The following is a 20,166-nucleotide window of genomic DNA, read 5'->3' on the forward strand; positions in this document are numbered from 1 at the left end:
GAATAATACAATCTTTTGTTTTAAAAAAGTGCGCTGAGCTGTACAGGTTCAGTACACAAATCAGCAAAGCCATAAAAGGAAAGTGACAGTGAAACAGTAAAAGGAGAATCACCGTCACTGTAAGAACAACTTGTGAAAGCAGAATCTGCCATTCAAGAAGGTTCATACCTGTAGATCACAAGAAACATATTAAAATGACAAAACAACTTTGAAAAGTTACAGTATTTTTAATTTAAAAACCACATCCACAGCGAGAGAAGCGTCAGTGAATATCTAAGAAGTTTTTGATTGACAGTTTTAAGACTTAAGAAAGCCACACTGTACATTTGGCTACACAATATGAGGAAATAGATGCGGGTGTGTGTATGACAGTCAATGTATTCAAGGCGCGTGAGGCGGTTTCACACTCAATGCAGTAAAAACAAAAATGCAGAAATATGTGGTTAAGCTGCTTCCCTAAAGTGTTACGTTGCCTTCATCAATCCTGTATAAATCTCCGTTGTGTTCCTTTAAATATAGAATCCAAAAGGGAGTCCGTGGCACTGAAATGCGCGGTAAGATCAGTCCCTGAGCAGCCCCAGCTTCTTCAGGGCCTCGCGGCGCTCTTCTCCGTTTTCTGCACGAGGGCAGATCAGTACACTGATTCCTTGCGATCGAGGCAGCTTCTGAGAGTCTCCGGAGGGGCCGGGCAGGGACCTCCGGATCTCCGGCTCTCTGCTGGTGGCTCGGCCCGCTGGTGAACCCTCTCTCCCTGCACTTGTGAACTCATTCTTACTCCCCAGGGAAGCCGGGCGCGCCCTATTTTTATGTAGCTGGCTGGCATCGGCGACCTCGGTGGAGTCTTGATGAGCAATAAAGTTGCTTAGACCCAGACCAGAGCGCTCCAGGGTGGCCGATTTGACCCCTAAGACCTTTGGTGGGATTAGATGCTTGACCAGGGAAGGAGGGGTACGAGGTGGCGTGGACACTTGCGCGGCCTCTGAAACATTTTCGACAGCAGACAGTCCGTTATCTGACAGTGGAGGTCCGACGGAGTCGCTGAAAGCAGCAGGTGCTGGCAGAACCTCAGCAGGCTGGACTGCGGGATCTATGGAGGCGGCTGATGGTGACGCCGCAGCGGTAGACTGGAAAGGGGCCCAGGCAGGAGAGGAACTGGCAGGAGAGGAACTGTTGACAGAGGCGTACGGTGGCGTGAAGGGTGGTGTGTGCGGAGCTCTCGGGCTGATTGGAGAAAGAGGACCTGCCCATGACATTCTAGATTTGGGAGAAAGGATGGGGCTCAGGCCGGGGCCTGAATCTGCCTCTGCAGGCAGCAGGCCAAGCTTTCTGAGGGCCTCCTTGCGGACCCTCTGGGGGTCCAGCAAGTGCCGGTCACTGCTAGTGGGCACCGCATTTTCGGAGTTGTCATCAGAGATGGCCCCCTTGTGTGACTTCAGAATGATGTTGGCAGGAAGCTTCTTGGGCTTCGGGGCCACATTAGGTGGCGTTCTGGGCTCTTCAGGCTCTTCAGGAGGAGGAAGCACTACGCGATCAGAGCTGAGGGCTGGTAGACTCAGTTTTCGAGGCTGGTCTGGATGATTCTGGGTCAGACATGAGCTCCCTGAATTTCTCTTTGCCAAGGCTCTCTGGCGCAGCTGCTCCAAGTCCACAGCTGCTCCTGACTTGTTATTGGATATTCTTGCAGACGGAGGAAGGTGTTTTCCACTCGGTCTGCATGGAGGAAGGCCCGGCTCATCCATGAAGTCTGAAGGAGGAGGGATCACATCGATCTCAGAGGCCTCATTGGACGGACCGGGACAAAGACTGGCAATTGGGACAATCTGAAGTTGACCAGCTTCATTTTTGGATACACACAACTCAGAAGCTGACGGGTGGATTTTGAAATTGGCAGCTTGAGCTGGGGGTTTGGGTTGAGTCATCAGGTTCATTGGTGGTTCTGGGGTCTGATTTAGAGCGTGATGCTCAGCTTGGTCTTCGATGAAGATCCCTCTGGATCCAGGCTCTGATGTCCGGTCTTTTCCGGACGCATCAGAGTTCAAACTGGAAACGTCTGAGAAAGAAAAGCACAATTATCGCCGTTAATTTCGTGAACAATGTGCAAGTATGCATATATACACGTAATCGTTTAAGATTGCAAAACTGAATATTTCAAGACATGAACATACCATTTACTCCCGTGCCTGCCTGGAATGGAGGATCTGGTTCGTCGTTGGATAATCCGCTGTCCTCCTGCACCTCCAGCCCTTCAATCATCTCCTCCAAATACATGAGGCACGCCCTTTCTTCGGGAGATAAGTGCTCCATGCTGTCTCGACTCTGCAGACGAAAGCAAGAGGCTGTGAAACGTATTTAAACTCAGCACAGTTTCTCAACTCGCCCTCCATTCAACCCATAACACGGCCACTACAGTCAAGACAGGGACGACGGGTCAACGTTGTTTAGTGTTCAAACAGCTGCAAAGGAATGACTCATCTTACCCCTCCTGCCTCCTGATCTTTCATTCTATATTGGCCTGTCAGGATAATTTATTTCAGGTGACTGCAGGTGCATGTGAACAGCGGGAGCTCCTCTCCCCTCTGGTCAACTTTAAAGAAAACTCTTTAAACCTTTAAAAGGCCTCTCTCTGAACAATGACACAGAATCACTTCCTCCAAGCCTCTCTCATATTTACGGTAAATGCCCACGCAGACGTCACCACAGCCTGATGCACAGATCTCAGTTCTTTATTTCAACTTTCCACCAAAAGACAGAAGCATTGTTAAAAGTAGCGTTTGTTGGGAGAGGCCCGAGGAGAAAGCGTGTCTATGTGTTATACAATGAAGAGATAAGGCGCAGAGTCAGCGGGACAGAAGGCAGAGAGGAGATCTGCAGCAGCACTCACATAGCCAGAGTTCATGCTGATTACACTGTCGCAGCTCCCGGCACTGTCCAAATTGCTCGAGGATTGCATGGCAACGCCGCCTGGCCACGTGTCACTCTTCGACATTGCACAAGGAAGAGGACGAGGGAAGGACGAGGGCCTCGCGGGGACCTCTGCTGACTGTGTTGAGTCCGCCAAGAATCAAGTCTGAGGAAGGATCTGGAAAAGGTCAAGGAGAAAATGGGAGAAACGGGACAAATTGACCAAACTGGAATCAGATGAAATTTGCCAGTCACCGCTTTCTCCTTTATACAATACAAATACGGACCTACTGAGATTAGCACCGACGTACAGTATAAGACAACACACACAATACACAACAATACACGGCAACGACGCATCTTTAAGTGCTTATGAATGACATCAGCTGACAGGAAGTAAACATGGTTGCTTTGCGACGCAATTCCCAATTGAAACGGCCTAAAACAGACCATTTCAGACAGAGGGTGGATTAGATATTACTTTATTAATACAGGTATATTCAGACAGACAGTATGAGAAACATAAGTGTGAAGCGCAAGTATGAACTTGGGTAAAATATACTCCTTTAAAGTCTTAAAGTGACCCCGTGGAAGTAATAATAACATCGCCCAAGTGGCTGGTTGAGTAGAGTGTGCGGGTTTATTTAAACAATCTCTTCTCGAGAACAGTCACAGCTGATGGAATAAAGGATTTCTTGTAATTGTTCTTCCTGGCCATCGGGACATTCAATCTGCGGCCTGATGGCAGCACCCGACAAGCCGGGCCGAGAGGATGGATGGGGTCATTGTAGATCTGGATTGCCTTTTTTACTTTGTGGATTGAGGGAATAAATCCTGGAGTTGGAGTCGTTTGTCTCCAGTGATGCCGCTGAGCTGATTGACGACCTGTGTCAGTGTCTTCCTGTGTTTTACTGAGAGGTTTCCATACCATACAAGACAACACAAGCCTTTATAGTCCACAACATGGGTTTGTAAACACACACAGCAACAACTATTAATGTCAAATCTTTCCATTAATGTGATGAATAAATGCCATGAATTGCAGCCTGCAGCTAAATGATGTAATAGCTCTCCTATTCAAGATGTCGAATGTGCCGTCACTGACATATTAAACATAACCAGTTGGGCAAATTGGGTCATTATGTAAATTAATTGGTGAATTAGTGAAACTAATGTTACAATGTTCACATTTTGTTCCGTCCGTCTTAAAACAATAGAGGTGCTTAATGGACGAGTAAACTGGTTTTACTTGCTGTTGTCATTCATGTTTATACAGGCCAGTAAGTAATTGACCCTTTCCTCATGTGCTTGTGATGGGAGACAACATGCACAGTCCCTGTTTTGTGCAAACATGTATTCATGTCTTCCAAAGTTCCAAACTGTCTTCTTAGTATACAGTTCCCTGTGTTTCCCTGTTGAGCTGCACTAACAACAGAAAGGAACTTTTTCTCTAAAAAGGCTGTACGTTTTGGAAGATATCCACTTTATCAGTTGAACAGTTTGAAGCCTTATATTATATGGAGTTAAGAAACATTTGGGAATATAGTTTTTTACAAAACTGTGCATAACTGCTAAAAGAATATCAGCTCCTTTAAATCCATATTGAAGACTTTTCTGTTTGCTGTTGCCTTTTATTGAACCAGATTCAAGGATTTGTATCAATTCCTGCATCTCACTAGTGCATTTTATTTCTTAAACTGCACTGCAACTTTTATTCTATTTTTTGCTTTTTGACTGTTTTTTTTAAATGTTTTAATGAATGTTCTTAATTGTCTTTAAATCTTGTTTTCTTCTGCATTATGTTTTGATGCTTTTATGTGAAGCACTTTGCCTTGTTGTTGAAATGTGCTATACAAATAAACTTGCCTTGCTTATGGTCCCGTGTGACCAGTAGCTTATTTGCTGCCTCTCTTTGTCTTGTATGTTAGTATACTGAATATGTGTGCTTGCTTCCTAAATGATTGCAGCAAGAGAAAGCAGGAAGTCATCAATAATTGGTATTCCAGTCACTACAATTCAGCTTTGAAAGGAGAAATGCTCGTCTTTGTTCGTGACTAAGCGTGACATAAGCGTGACATACTCCACGTCATGTCGTGTCGAGATAGATGACACAGCGTGTGTTTTTACGACCAAAAAAACTGAAAGAGATTATTCCTGCATGGCCCTCCTCGTGTTTCATGATGACCCCGATGAAGGCCACGAGCTGAACCGTGTTGGTCTGACGGGAAAGTTCTCTTCAGACCTCTTCAGACGTTTACCCTTCTCCATGCATCTGGGGAGGAGGTGAAGCTGTGCTGACGGACATATGCAGCAGATTTAGCAACACATAGAGCATTAAATTAATTCACAAGACCATTCACGAGACCACTCAAAGCTAAGTTCTCACCTCCTTGCTTTCCCATTTTAAGTACACAAGCGAATGCCAAAAGCAAATACCGCCAACAATGAACAGTGATTGATTCATGAAGGAATAATATTTGATCAACTTGGATTAAGACTCCTTATAGGTCACACAAATGCAATATGCTGCATCACGAGACAAAAGCTTCACAACCTGTTGTGTGGCTTATTTGTCACGCAGCCACAGCCGTACAATCGGGTTCAGAGAAGCCAGCCTCATTGTTCTCTTATCTCAGAGTACATTTGATTCAACGCATAAAGACCAACGGAATTGAGGTTCCCCGTTATGAGTCAGAGTCCCGGTGTGTCTGCTCATTAGCCTCCGAAAGGACATGATATCTCTCAGTCTGATGCCGCACGAGGGCTGAGAGTTATCGCAGTAATTATCTCCTCTGAAGACGAGCCAGGCACAGACACTCCTTCGACATAAATAATAAAATGTCTGCTCTGCCGCTACGAGACCGTTCTAAATTCAATTGTAGGTGATACAGGACATTTTTCGAGGAAAATTGAGGTGTACTGCATTTTATGGCAGCAGCTATAACGGGGTGAAAGATCAATCGCTGACTACAGCGCTGTAGAGTCCCTTTGAGGACAGTGAGGCCCATGGTGGGTATTTTAGAAGCTGAGTCAAGTATTTTTACACTCATTATATTATTTATATATATATATATATATATATATATTTATATTTATATATATATATATATATATATATATATATATATATATATATATATATATATATAATAAAAATGCCAGACAGGATTCAATATTTCTTCCCGGAGGCATGAAGACAAGACTTTGCAAAAACTCTAATTATTGTAACAATTTAGAGATGGATGGATTCTGGATGTCTATTCCAAACTTTCAGAATCACCAGGATTTGGGCCTCGGTACTTCCTGGTGAAATCCTGGGCTATGACCTCGGTTTTTAGTAATTCATTTTTTATGTTTTCACCTTTTACCACCTGAACTATTTTGCTTTCGTGATCTCGAGCAGTATAGCTCCTAAACTGTTGGGGTCCTGACCTTAAAATGAAGAGTACTTATGTTATGAGCAGTTTTCCTTCTCAGATGTTTTTATTTGAAGGATTTTCAGAGGCCGAAATCAGTAAAAGCGCCATATTTGAAATGGGGGGAAAATGAATACAAAAGTAATTATCTTTCCATTAAATATGACCAACTTCATTTTCTAAGTGATCTGCATCTGAAGGTAGAGTGCAGTGGACATTTTAAACTGGGTAGAACAGAAATTAACTTGTTCCTTTTTTTTTTTTAAAGGAGTGGCTGTGCTTTGAAACAAGAAAGAAGAAGGCGGGATGCTGCAGTAGAATGTCCTCACTCGCTTTAAGAATATAGTGATTCTCGTAAGTTACAAGACAAAAAATAAATAAAGAGTAAGTGAGAGGAATATTTTGTGAGTGCCTTGGGATTATATATCGCAGGTCTAGAGCGCTGGCAAAGAGCAATGACATTTTTCTCTTGTTGACATGACATAAGGACACTTAAAACCTGATCACCAACACCCACATTCCCTCATGTTTCATGGCCACAGAAGCTGGTTGACAAAGCACCCATTGGCCTCCTCGTGAACGCTTTATTAGCTGCTAATTACTGTCCCTCCCATTTAGTGAGAAACAAGTGTCCAGGCTTGAGCAGCCAACACCTCATCTCGCTCTCTAATCTCAACCAGGCAACACACCTGTAGGGCTGCAGTGGGCGAGTCAAGATTTAATAGTGACAGGAATGTCACTTTGCTTGCTTCCACGTCTTATTGACAACTTTGAAATAAAGTGGAGCGCTCTGATCTGACTGGGTGTTCAACTTGAATGACAACTCTGCAGATAAAACACTTTGAGAGGGAGGGGAGGATCGGCTCCAAGGCTGTAATGTGTTTAACTTGAGAAGAACAGCTGCACAGCCATCCAAAGAATCCTCATAGGCAAATTATAGTGATTGTAGAAGAAAAAAAAGGTGGTCCAAATATGTGAAGTATTCATTCAAGGACAGCCAGAGAGACATAGAGCTAGTGTAATGATTAACAGTAAACACAACGTCATGGAGCACACCAGCAGGTTGTGGGTTGCACAACAGAACAGACATATTTCATTAATGTTTAGCTTGGCATCTTGTCCCACAAAAAAAAATCTGTATTATTGACATTCACGTGCAAATATTTGTCCTTTCTCTGACTCAACCTCCAAATCAGCGAATAGGTGATCAATGTGTACTCTTTGGGAAGAAATGTGGGCTTCTATTGAGCATGAAAGGTGAGTAATGCTGCTGGTCATATGTGGGATTATGTCTTTTGCCAAGTATTTCACCCACTCGATCTAAACTGTAACTGACACAGGATGATAGGGTCGGTAGCTTTCATAAAACCTTTGCAGCTACAAAAATAAATAAATAAATAAAAGCCTTTAGCATTTTCATGAAAAGTAATTTTGTGATTGCATTTACAGAATACATTTTCAGAAAAAGCATATATATTTTGCATCATAACTCGTCCTCCGTATCCACGAATAAAGCAGAAACAAACACTCACTTCAAGCAGAATGATTTCACTGGAAAACTCACCGGGGATGTTTGAGAAAACGAAGGAGAATAAAATATAAAAGATCTATTTTCAGAAGTCAGTCCATAGCGGAGGATCGCCTCGCTCCCCTCCGACAGCAGCGCGGCTCGTGGAAGTGAAACTCCACGAAGAGCAGTCGCGGCACAGGTGTGGGAGATCGCTGCAGCCAGGTGAGCTAGTCAGCTTCCGGGTATGTCGGTGTGTTCTGGCCAATCAGTGAACGCCGGATCGAGACGTCTCCACGCAGGAGCCAATGGAACAACAGCAGCCAAATAAACGCAACACAGATGGAGGAAAAAAAGAGAAACTGTCAAAATATGAAATACTGAAAATATAGACTATAATGTGTGGAGATAAGAGAGGCTTTTACATTTGTTTGCATTTTTAAAGTTGTACTTTTTTGTTTACTTATCTTTGCAACAATACTTATTAGAGCTTATTAGAGCTTTGCACGAAATCAGCAGTCTAACATGCTCACAATGCCAGCATGTTGAGCATATATTAAAAAAGTTAAGGGATTAACCAAATCATGACAAGATGAATGTGCGTTCCAAAATTCACAGTAATCCATCAAATATTTATCGAGATATTTCAATAAAACCCCAAAACGTCAACCTTATGACGCTATAGGGTGAAAGTCTGTGGGATACATCCTCTGGAAACCATGAACACTTTGACCTGATGCGAAAAACGTTAGCGGATCACTAAAGTCGCTAGAGTTCATCCTCTTGGGACCTTGAATATCTGAAGCAAATGTCATTGTAATCCATCCAATAGTAGTAGAAATATTTCAGTCTGGACCAAAATGATGGACTTCTGTTTATCGTCCTCCAGAATGACACTCATGTTGTCCAATGGACTGTATAATCAATGAGTTTGGCTATCAACATTTACAATTTATGTGTATTGATTTCTCTTTAAAAGTAGCATGTATTATTCCAGATTAATAATGTATTCAGAGCAAGAAGCCATGACTATTATTTAAGGAATTGACTACATTATAACTGCATTATTACCAAACATAAAGGATGAGCACCAGCCAGGGGAATTTCAACAATTTGGTAATCCTACATTTTTTATTTAGTCTCATAACAGATCTATAAAGCTTCTAGTTAATGGAAGTGACACTATACAATTGTGTCCTGTGTATATCCTAAAAAGAACAAACACCACGTTGCTTGTTTTACGAGTTATTCTCATTGTGTACAGGCGCCATGCTGTGAGGAGCTTGTCAGCTTCCTGAGTCAGTGAACAAAGCAGGCCTGTCTGACACTATCAGCCTCTCAATGCGCTCGGTTTTCCAGGAACAACAGCATACATCTGTGACGTCGGCTGCACATCTATGAAAATGAGCAGACGTGCAAATTCATATTCGTATCTGCCCTGGAAATCATCTGCAAGCACTTTTGTTCTGTTGATGTTCTCACGTTGGCCAATAATGCAACATTACAACTGTACTTTTAGCTTTTGTTACATATAGCATCACATCGTTGTGTCAAAGACTTGTGCAGGTGATACATAAATAATAATAATCCGTATACAGGAAAGACATTCCTGTATAACAGTGATTCCTGATTCCCAAAACAAAAGGTGTCACAGACAGCATAAAGTTGTTTTTGGGCCATCGGTTCCATTACTGGAAAACTATCAGAAGATTGAACAAAATAACACAAAACACATCACTAAATGGTTTATTTCCCTATTATGTTAACTATGTGCTTTTCCAAATATAGCATGAGGATTTAGATTCAATCAAAAATAATTTGAGAGATTACATTTGGTTCTCTAGAACAGTGGTTCCCCTTGTTCTAGAGAACCCAAGTACCCCCTGACCAGTGCAAAACATTTTGGGTTGAAAAAAAGATTTAATACACAGCGCTGTGCCATCAATGTCTGATTTATTTGTAATAATGAAATAATAGAAACATAAAATAATGTCAATGCACAAGCTGAAGCTGGGTAAATCTGGAAAAAATCTATTAGATGCATATTTTAATTAATCTGAGCTAATAAACATAAACAAGGACATACAATGTTATCTAAATAAAGTATCAGACCTGTAAAGTTTGTAAAGTATTTAAAATTTAAAGTATTTTATTTTGTGCATAATCCCTTGAAAATAAAGGTGTTTTAATTAAGTTAGAATGTGCGGTAATCTCTAAATATGGAGTTCACAGTAGTCTGGAACAGGCAAACCAAAAGCTGGCTCGAGACACGGCCAGTCACGTCTTTGTGTCGGCCATCGTAGTTCTCCTCCAGGTTTCAGTAGTTTTCTGCAACCTCAACACCAAACACACACACACTTCACACTGCATCTTTAAACAAGATCAGCAAATGGACAAATAAAGAGTCACGAGTCAGCATTTCTAATTGCGCCATTTATTAGTTGTACAATTATGAAAAATAATCATAAAAAAAGACTGGAAGCCCAAGATTATTTACAATCTTTTTTTTTTCTGAAGTGAGGTCCCTCGTCTGAGTCATTGTTTTCTCAGCCTTTTTTTTTTTTTTTCTTAAATCACAGGGTATTTTATTCACGATATGTTTAACTTTATAAGACATAGTCCTTTTCTCTCTTTTGACAAACGTCAAAAATGACATAAGTACATACATACATACATACATATACATATATATAGATATCTATAAAAGCAAAAATCATTCAAGTATGAAAATACAGACCGCTAGATTCCTGTACAATATCATTCTCATCATTGTTCGTCATCAGATTAGTCCCCAAATACCTCTCCTGATCCTCAACAATGTGCAAAAGCAGAACGGGACCAGGCTGATGGCCCGAAGGTGCCGACACCAGCGAGCTGAAGACAGTGTACCATAAAGTTATCGCGTACTGGCCTGACAACGTACCACATATACATAACAGTTAAATCAAAACGACCAGGCTATGTACCCATAAAACACATCGGCTGACCAAAAAGTACCATTAACAGTCAACACACTGGGAGCCAGCGAGGAGAAACATGCTGTGCCCTATTGTTCTGTTCTGCAGCTAAAAATCTAAAGACGTACCAGCCTGCATGGCAGGTTTGGTGAATAATTGTGTAATAATGCCGATATTAACTGAACAAAAGGAGCAGGGCAGGAGAGAGGGCGCTGCAGTGAACCGCACCCGACCCAGTTCCAGCATTAGGACACATTATTGTCCAATAAAACAATTAAAAAACACACAGAAAAGAAACAAAACGTTCAAAGCAAATAAAAACCACCCCCCTGTTACATTATTTTAAAAACAGTCTTTGTAGTGTCAGCTCCTCTGCCCTTTGAGTTTGGTTAAAGAGTTCCTCCCTTGCACGATCACATTGGTTATCACAGTTACATGTTGAGCTGACGTCACGAAGAGACGCTACATTGTGTGGAAACAGGACGAATAATCCAGGAAGGACTGTGTACCTACAGTGTGCGGTCTCCGTCGGATAGTTTGTACCTTTGTATTATAACAAAAACATATACATATATATATATATATATATATATATATATATATATATATATATATATATATATATATATATATGTTCCTCATCCCAGCCACTTCCCCTTTAGCTAAAAGTGCCTCACTATGAGATCGTAAACCAGGTGTTAGGAGGCAACGGTCATTTCTCAGGAATTATATAAAGCACAACAAACACATCTGACTCTCAAACATCACATTATGATAGACAGGAAGCTAAATGGAGTGTGTGTGTGTGTGTGTGTGTGTGTGTGTGTGTGTGTGTGTGTGTGTGTGTGTGTGTGTGTGTGTGTGTGTGTGTGAGGCGAGATGATCTGATCTTTACGTCGATTTGTCTCCTGTTACTCTGGTTTGCTTGATCCAAATGGTGATGCGATTCTGCTGCATGTATGGGAAGCGGGTCGCTTTTTCCAACAAAACATCCTACCCAGCATGCAACAGGGCTCATTCCTGTCCTTTCTTACTGGCTGGGAGAGGCCACAGTGTTCAGCTATAGGGAAGGACACAGACACACACGCACACAAAGCAGTGAGGTTAAAATAAAGTTGGATAAAACAACACAGATACAATGGACACCCACCCCCCTCTATAATAATTAACTTCATTTCACTTGCAGCCGTGAAATATTAACCCGGTGCTGATTGGCAAAACAAAAAAGGCAATGCTGACAGAATGAACATTAAAGGCATTTGTTGTGAAGAGAAGAAAGAAAAGACTGGACAGAGGAAGATGCACTTGTTCTCCTACACGTTTGGGGATTTGGTAAAAGTGCTTAGTTATATAGTTGCCTCCAGAAGAAGCACCAGGTTCAAATCCTGGTGCTCTGATTGACAGACAGAGGAGGGCATGCCAGTCTTAAGACAGTTGGGGCTGTCTACTTTCTGGAGCAGCGAGGACAGCTAACATGTGGGTCCATATCAGCCTGTATGCCCCATTATGTTCCTCTGTTCCCCTCCATTAGAAAAACCCCTCAAAATGCTTACTTTATGAGCTCCATAAAGGGACCTTATCACAGTGCTAGGACCTCCTTTGGCTTTCGAGCTGACGGTGAGAAATATCCCCCTGGTGAATCCGGTGAAACCTCAACAACAGCACAAGCTCCACTGAACAAAAAAAAACAGTCGGCGCATGTCCAACTGACGCTTTACAGGAAACACGTCCGTGTCCAGGTACAGGGCGTGTGCAGTGGGTCACTCTTGCTTGCGTTAAATCAGATTGTTCTCAGCACTCAGGAGGAGGAGTCAGGAGTTGAAAGATCAGAGTGAAAAGAGTCTCAGAGTGGCCGTCGCCTAATAGAGCAGGAAAAGCACCAAGAAAAGAAGAGCTTATCACCAAGAGTCAACAGCGGGTTGTCGATAGGAGGGGGAAAAAAAGGAAGCATTGTACTCAGAGATTAAGGAAGTATACAAGGTAAACAGAGGGGAGAACAACAGCAGAGGTGAGTGGCAAGCTGGAAGTGCGAGTGACACCAGCGAGAGGCGGGTTGGACTACGGATCAATAGCTAGTGCAGAGGTGGTGGGGGTGGTGGTGGGGGTGGTGGGTCACGACAAGGAAGGAGCAAAGACGGTGCCGTTGTCAGACGAGGACGAGAGTGGCGGCCGAAGGGAGACGGAGGAGGGCAGGGGTCCGGCCCACAGAGGGAGAGGCAGAGTCACAGTGAAAGGCACACAGAAGGGGGAGGGAGAGGAAGAGGGGTGAGACCAGGCTCAGAGGTCAGAGGTCGGAAAGGAAGAGGGGTCCACTCAGAATATGGTGGTCTCGTACTTAGTGCTGATAGTGCGCTTGGATTCCTTGGGGTCCACGAGCCACGTGGCGCTGCTCCCGGACTGAGAGTCGCCCTCCTGCTCCACAATGTCGCCCTGCGGACACAAACGGAGGGCATCACACTCTCACAGCCGTTGATAAAGTGAGACACTACGGGCAAAAACTGTGTTTTTTTTTTTACCATGCACTGGTACATTTTTTGATTTTTGACTATTTTGCTTCCATAACATGTCGTATTTAAGACTTCACCAATTTCATATTTTCATAAAACTTGTAATACCAAAAAGAATTGTCTTAACGCAAGAAGTTTCATTGTGGTTCATATCTATTAGTTTTTGTTTTCTTTACACTGCAGGTGACGAGGGTAAATTTATGGAATTTTACAATAAATGTATCATACAGTCAGAAATCTTCTCTTCAGTAGCATGTTTCATTCCTAATTACATTCTGAAGGTTTTTACTGAGACAGATCATTCAAAGCCTGATTTATACAACACTGTATTCCAAAAAAATCCCACAAGTCACTCCATAAACTTCTCTCTTTCCATTTTTATACAAGTGTGTTGACTTGTACTTGAACAAAAACATGTGACTGTACGCTTGTGTTACTACCACAATGTCACAAGGGGGCGCCTGAGTCAAAAGTAATATTCAAAGCATTCATCAGTGGCTAAGTATAGGAAAAGTGTAGCTTGTGTATATTTCTACAAACAACAGTAAAACAAACAATTACAGCCATATAAAAAAAAAAAAAATGGGTGAACGGCACAAATGGAGGACTGCGGGATTTTTAAGGCAGTGAGAAAAAAATAAACTATCATAACAGGAAGGCAGAAAAAGGAGGAAAGAGTGAGAGGATGGAGATGCGGATGCAAAGGCAGCACCTGGGCAGCAGGGCTGGCAGAGTGCAGCGGTAGGAAGGAGGGACGATGGGTGGTGCAGGTGTAACAGTAACAGCAGCGACTGTCGAGAGGAGGAGAGTCCTGGGAGGGATGAACACCGCCAGGGGGAGAGAGGAGAGGAGGGAGACGAAGAGGAAGAAGGAAAGTAGCACAGGAGGGTTTGAGAGAGAATAAAAGGGAGAGAAATTGACATCGATTTGAGAAGCGTGAGACGGCAAAGATTAAAGGTGTGTGTCACTATGGGAGGGTGAGGCAAAAGTGCATTAGATCAAAATAAAAGGTTGAAAGAGTAAACATTAAAAAGGTGAGGGGTAAACGCAGGAGGAGTGAAAACAAACACCACATTCTTAACACGATTCCCGTCGAGTTCATTAAGCAGCAGCCGGAAGATGAGCGACTGGTCCCTGAGGTGCAGTTACCTCATTTACATTCAGCACAAGGCTCACTTCTTAATGGTTCAATGCTAATGGCCAGACAAACATCCGCACAGTGCCGTCATAATGATGTGAAGAGCTGTGGACACAAATGTTCTGAGACTCGTGTCTAATGTGTTCCGAGGGTGTCATTCGGAAAAAGGCTGGAATGATGTTTCTGGAGCAGCTTTTAAAAAAGGGAGAAGGAAATAACATTTGCAGTACACTATAAAGTTGTTCTTTATACTTTAATACCGCAAGTGTTGCTGGAGTTTTGACTTCTTCCTGCTTCAGTTTTGACGCTAGAAGAAATTTCATAATAGCAGTTGTCGGATTTCTTTTCAAATGGTGAATATTACATTTTTCTAATATCTGGCTTTTTGGCATGAGGTCAGCGCTTTTTAAAGTCAGATAACTGCACCCATCAGCTCTCTCCCCACGACTGCACCATGTGTGCTACACAGAGCATAAAGTCACTGGCATTTCGGAGGTGGAAAAAATACACTTGTACTGCATCAGCAGGACTTCCTCTAACTCTCTTAGAATGAGGTCAGTACTCTCTTCCATACAATGATGTCTTGTACGAGTTAAAAGTACGTTTGATGTCCAACTCACCGCCGACTTCCGCACGCTGCCTCGTGGTTTGGGCACGGGTCGGCTGGACTTGGTCTCAATGACCTCTGAACCGGGCCCCAGTGGGATGTGCTGGTGCTGTTTGGTCCTCTGGGCCTGCAGAGCCAGCTGATAGGCCACCTCAAAGGCCTGGCCGAGCGTCAGTATGATCTCATAGGTCAGGTTCTACACAGAGAGGGAGGAAAGAAGTTTTTTTTAAGCATTTTCTTGACTTTTGAAGGTTCCCAGGCCGGAGAACAAACAACACTATAACAGTGAGACAGAAAAATATAAATCAGAACAACGTTTTTTTTTCCCCCAACAAGAAGAAGTGGAAGTAATCTGGTGAGCATTGTGCAGCAGCTTGCAGCTTCCCCTCTGATCTGGATACAGGCAGTAGCGTATAGCCCATAAAGCTGCATTCTACTGTTACACCCCGACAGCATCCAAACAAGAACTCAGACTAAAAGGAGGGTTCAAGCTCCACGCTACATGGAGCTACATGGAGCTACATGGAGCTCTGACAGCATCTGCGTATCCTTCCGTAAAAGAATCAGCCCCACCGAGCATCGTCAGGCTGACTTTTGTCTGACCCTGGCTGCATTATGAGGCCGATTAGCAGGATAAATAATCCCGTCTCAAGGGGGCTCGCTATCACGGCCAGAGGACCAGTGTGTCTACGAGGAGGCAATCAGCCCCGACTGAAGCGTGACACCTTGAGGAGGTAGTCTAGAGATAACAGTGTTGATGACGCAGGCCAGTGTCAGTACGGGAGATGATGTTGGAGGAAGGAAAGGGAACGCTCTCTAGGAAACACTCCTAGTATTTTCCAGCGAGAGCTTCCTTACCACGTCCACCGTGCTGAACACGTGGCAGTAGTGGTGGCTGGTCTGCAGGTCCTTGGTGATGTAGGCAAACGTGCACAAGTCCTCCGGGTCCTGGGCTGCACACGAAATGTTACGGATCTCGTGCTCCGCGATGATGTTCTGCACCAAGGAGAGAGAGAGAGAGAGAGAGAGAGAGAGAGAGAGAGAGAGAGAGAGAGAGAGAGACAGAGAGAGAGAGAGAGAGAGAGAGAGAGAGAGAGAGAGAGGCGGCATGAGACTCAAGCTCTACTGGCTAAAAACAGCGGGGCAGAACATCAACAAGCGCCACATGTTCAATGCTCCCAAGCGATAATGCATTATGAAAATAATAAATATGATTTATAAAAAAAGAAGATGCGAGACAGCCAGTAAAGAGGAGATATTGGGGGCATAAATCGTGTTTGAGTCATTGCAAGCAATACACAGTAATAGCGGGCGGAGCAAGGCAACCTTTCGATGTTTCTCTTTCTTTTTTTTTTTTTATGAATGTCAAATAAATGTCAATATGCGCAGAATCGCTGCTCGTCAAATATGAACAAATCTGACATAAACTTGCAGGCATGACATTTACAATGACGGAAAAGAAGCAGCTCGATGCTTGACTGTTAACACTCTCAAAACATTACGAAACAAAAACACACTGTTTATTCGCACTGGGCTCAATCTGGGGACTTGAGTGTGTGCACGGGGTCGCTAACCTTATTGGCTGCATCGATGAACTTCACACCCTTGTAGGTGATGGAAAGGACGATGGTCGGGACTTTTCTCATTTGTTCTGTCGACCTCTAGAAGATAAAAAAGGACGCAGGCAGAAATGACTTTACGGTGTATTACCTCTCGCTCGTACAATATGAAATATGTCCTGCGTTTGTCCCGTGAGATCGGAGAGGAAGCTCTTGGCATACCCGCATTTTGGCACAGGCGTCCTGCGTGGAGTCGGTGCCCCGCAGATCCTTAATAAGCATGGAACCCAGGTACTACAAGGGAATAGGCGAGAGAAAGAAAAGTGTTGGTGTGCGTGTTCAACGACAAAACGGCGTGCGGGAGGGGGAGGCGTTGCACGTACGCTGGCTTCGTAGGCGCAGCATTCAAAGATGAGCTTCTCAGGCGGATGATGCCAGTTCTGGACCGGGGCGTACGGGGCCGGCAGACTTGGCGGCCGCAGGGTCAGACGGGCCTCTCGATGCCGATCTTCGTACCGATCCTGGGTGGGAAAAAAAAGTATTATTCAAAGACCGGCAGAGGCTCATTATAATCACGACATCACATCACAAAGGGACCAAAACGTACATGTGATCTGTGCTGTTCACTGCGATATCTTTGGGTAACGTCGTAGTCGTTATCTGGCACTTTTTTCCTCCCTGGCTCTCCCGCTGGCAGCAGAGGGTCCATTGAGCGCCCGGTGTAGGACTCCACGTGGCTGAGGGGAGACGAGGTCTGGGATCCAGGCAGGTCTTGGCACTGGGGAGACAAAGTCGGACACGGTTAGATGTCCCACAAAAAAACCCACTCCTTCCATAATTTGTGGACTAAAATCAAACCACGCCTAAGAGGAAGGAAAACCATGAAACGATCATTCATCCCTCGGTCCTCACCCTGATCTGAGACAATCGAGGAGGCTTGACTGGAGGCTCCTCGTAGGGCCTCTCCGCTAAGGAAGCGATGATGCGTTTCCTGTGACCAAGTAGGGAGATCTTTAGCACCTGGAGGAAAGAGGAAAGGATCTGGTGAACATGTGGAGAAGCACACGCGGACGCAGAGGTGCTGGAAAGTTGGAAGCTTCCCAAGAATCATCAGACATTGCTACTTAACATGTCATAACAGCTTACCCTTCAGACTGCAAGCCTCTAAATGAGACCCTGCATGTCTTATTTTAGAATAACTCTGACTAAAGCATCTTTGTTTTTTTTGGAGGTGAGATATTGACTTCTTCAATTACTGTTTTGTTTCCCCTTCCCTTTAAACCTTTAACCAATTGAAGCACTGGAAACGACCTCCCTGATATTCACCACCAAAGTTATGTGTAACTCCAAAGTTTGGGTTTTTCTTTCACACTTAGTAAAAACCAATTTCACCCTCTGGTACCCCTCGCGGTCCGCGTACGTCACTGTGACTCACATTGACAATCTCCAGCTCCCACAGGTTCTTGACACAGTCCAGAGTGCGGTAGCCGCTGGTCAGGAAGTTGTGCAAGTACTCGTGCAGGCCCAGGTTCTCCAGCCAAGAGGAGAGGGAGCTGCTGCCGTCACAGCCCAGCGCTTTCACCTGCAGGAGAGGACTTAATCAGACACGGGTGCTTGGCTTCGGGACAAATGTAACGAGATAATATAATATATAATCATAATAACAATTATTATATATTATACTTCTATCTTGGACTTGTCTCTGATCTTTTTTATGAGACATTTGTGCCTCAAAAGAACAAATATGGATATTTAAATGAAACAATCTGAAAACCGCCCCAACTATTACATTACATTATTATTACATGTCATTTATCTGACGCTTTTATCCAAAGCGACTTGCATTTTTTTCTATACACTGTAGACACAGCAACGGTGAGCAATTCGGGGTTAAATGTCTTGCTCAACGACACATCGACATGGACTATCGGAGCCGGGGCTCGAACCACCAACCCTATGATTGAAAAACTGGCATGCCACACTGAGCCACAGTCCCCCTAGGCAATGTTCTTTTTTTAGTAATGCAAAAGAGGGCTCGAAACGACTGGTTTCATCTTTTATATGCATATCATATAGTCACCCGTAACTATATATATAATAAATACAATGGAGTAACAAATACAATATTTGCTTCTGAAATGTAGTGAAGAAAAAGTATGACCGAGCATAAATAAAGTGTTTCAAAATGGTATCGAAGTCCAGTACCAGGGTGAATGTTACCTTCCACCACTGCGCTGCTATATCGGTATTAAGGGGAGATTAGCGCCTTGTGATCTAACATCAGACGCAACTGAATGAAATGAAATAAGTATTAAAGAACCAATCAATGATTTGTCACCTTGGGTAACGAGCGCGATGCATGCAGGATCTTCTTTCTGTGGCTCGGGTCCGTGATCCCAATCTCTCTCAAGTCCTGGTCCTCCATGACATTGTTCCCCTATAGGACAAAAAAAACACAAGATTGCGGGTTAAATCAAATCATTTTGCAACATAATATCAAAAGTCATATGAATAAATCTCTCTATATACACACACACACACACACACACACACACACACACACACACACACTCACTAAGATCAAATCTAAAACACAGCCTCAGACAAAGAGCCACTGCAGCAGGGTGAGTATTGATCACACGTAAAGCTGCCATGGCAGGAAAAAAATAGCTCCATTACTCTCGAGTGAGATCTTCAAATTCCTCCCTGGGACCCAACCTACTGACTGTACCACATCGATAACCCCTTAAATGAGATGTGTGTGTGTGTGTGTGAGGGGGGGAGGGGACCGACAGGGTTGTGTGTGTGTGTGTGTGTGTGTGTGTGGTCAAACCCATCTTCGGCTACACACTGTATCGCCTTCGGGACCGGGTGGCAGGTAACGGATAACAGAGAAAGGAGCGATAAATCAATGTCAGAGCTTCAGAACGGTCAGCGATTTGAGATGGAGGGGTGGAACGCCTGAGCATCGATAGTCGACCGTAACTGATGGACGCAGGGGAAGAAGGGAAAAAAAAAACATCCCGAACAGTAGGAAGTCCGTCAGAGCTGCATGTCCATCTTGTTGAATGAGTTACTTCAGCAGCTTCATCTCACGAGTTAAAGCATCACTTCACTTGCAACAGTGCACGTGTGTCTGACTCTTCAATATGAACATCAAGTTAATCCTAACACACACACACACACACACACACACACACAGACACGCACACACAGCAGTAACAGGATAGAAACAGTGTGTAGGTCAAACCTGACAGCCTGTTTTTCATGCAGACGCTGTCGATGCAAACAAGGGGTGGAAAGGTGAGGAGAGGTGGGAGGGAAGGAAGGAGGGCGGCCGTCAGCGAGGGGTAAAAAAACGGCAAAGTGGTCTTTGTAATGCAGCTTGTAAAATCACAGTGTTAATTGCGATTTAGCCGAGCAAGCCATTGATATTCAGAGCGGTGACGCAACGCTCACTGTGCAGACTGTAAGCATGTGATATGTGCAGCGGGGTTTAGAGTCTGTCGGTTCGGGGAAAAAAGAAAGAAAGAAAGAAAGAGTCAAACCGAAAGAACAATAGAAAAAAGGACAG

General features: G+C 43.8%; 2 protein-coding genes across 2 annotated transcripts in view; both read right to left on the reverse strand.

The window, feature by feature from the left end:
* Nucleotides 1-217: 217 nt before the first annotated feature.
* On the reverse strand, nucleotides 218-2,986 carry LOC306743724 (specifically androgen-regulated gene protein; the record flags this gene model as incomplete). The annotated part of the gene is made up of 3 exons (XM_079226272.1): nucleotides 218-2,050; nucleotides 2,166-2,316; nucleotides 2,882-2,986. 3 exons carry the CDS (start codon nucleotides 2,984-2,986, stop codon nucleotides 561-563), a joined length of 1,746 nt encoding a protein of 581 aa, XP_079082398.1. The 3' UTR covers nucleotides 218-560.
* Nucleotides 2,987-10,306: 7,320 nt separating this feature from the next.
* Nucleotides 10,307-20,166, reverse strand: part of LOC306743678 (ankyrin repeat and SAM domain-containing protein 1A) — a gene marked incomplete at its 5' end in the record, with an annotated part of 57,921 nt that continues 48,061 nt past the window's right edge. Inside the window, 12 exons of the mRNA XM_079226220.1 lie at nucleotides 10,307-11,841; nucleotides 13,117-13,211; nucleotides 14,001-14,099; nucleotides 15,047-15,229; nucleotides 15,892-16,029; nucleotides 16,608-16,694; nucleotides 16,815-16,886; nucleotides 16,976-17,113; nucleotides 17,200-17,370; nucleotides 17,505-17,612; nucleotides 18,028-18,174; nucleotides 18,931-19,029. Of these exons, the coding sequence (XP_079082346.1) occupies nucleotides 11,838-11,841; nucleotides 13,117-13,211; nucleotides 14,001-14,099; nucleotides 15,047-15,229; nucleotides 15,892-16,029; nucleotides 16,608-16,694; nucleotides 16,815-16,886; nucleotides 16,976-17,113; nucleotides 17,200-17,370; nucleotides 17,505-17,612; nucleotides 18,028-18,174; nucleotides 18,931-19,029 (1,341 nt within the window). The 3' untranslated portion in view covers nucleotides 10,307-11,837. The remainder of the gene's footprint in view (nucleotides 11,842-13,116; nucleotides 13,212-14,000; nucleotides 14,100-15,046; nucleotides 15,230-15,891; nucleotides 16,030-16,607; nucleotides 16,695-16,814; nucleotides 16,887-16,975; nucleotides 17,114-17,199; nucleotides 17,371-17,504; nucleotides 17,613-18,027; nucleotides 18,175-18,930; nucleotides 19,030-20,166) is intronic.

Source organism: Taurulus bubalis (assembly GCF_910589615.1).
Source record: "Taurulus bubalis genome assembly, chromosome: 11".
In the NCBI taxonomy this organism is placed as follows: Eukaryota; Metazoa; Chordata; class Actinopteri; order Perciformes; family Cottidae; genus Taurulus; species Taurulus bubalis.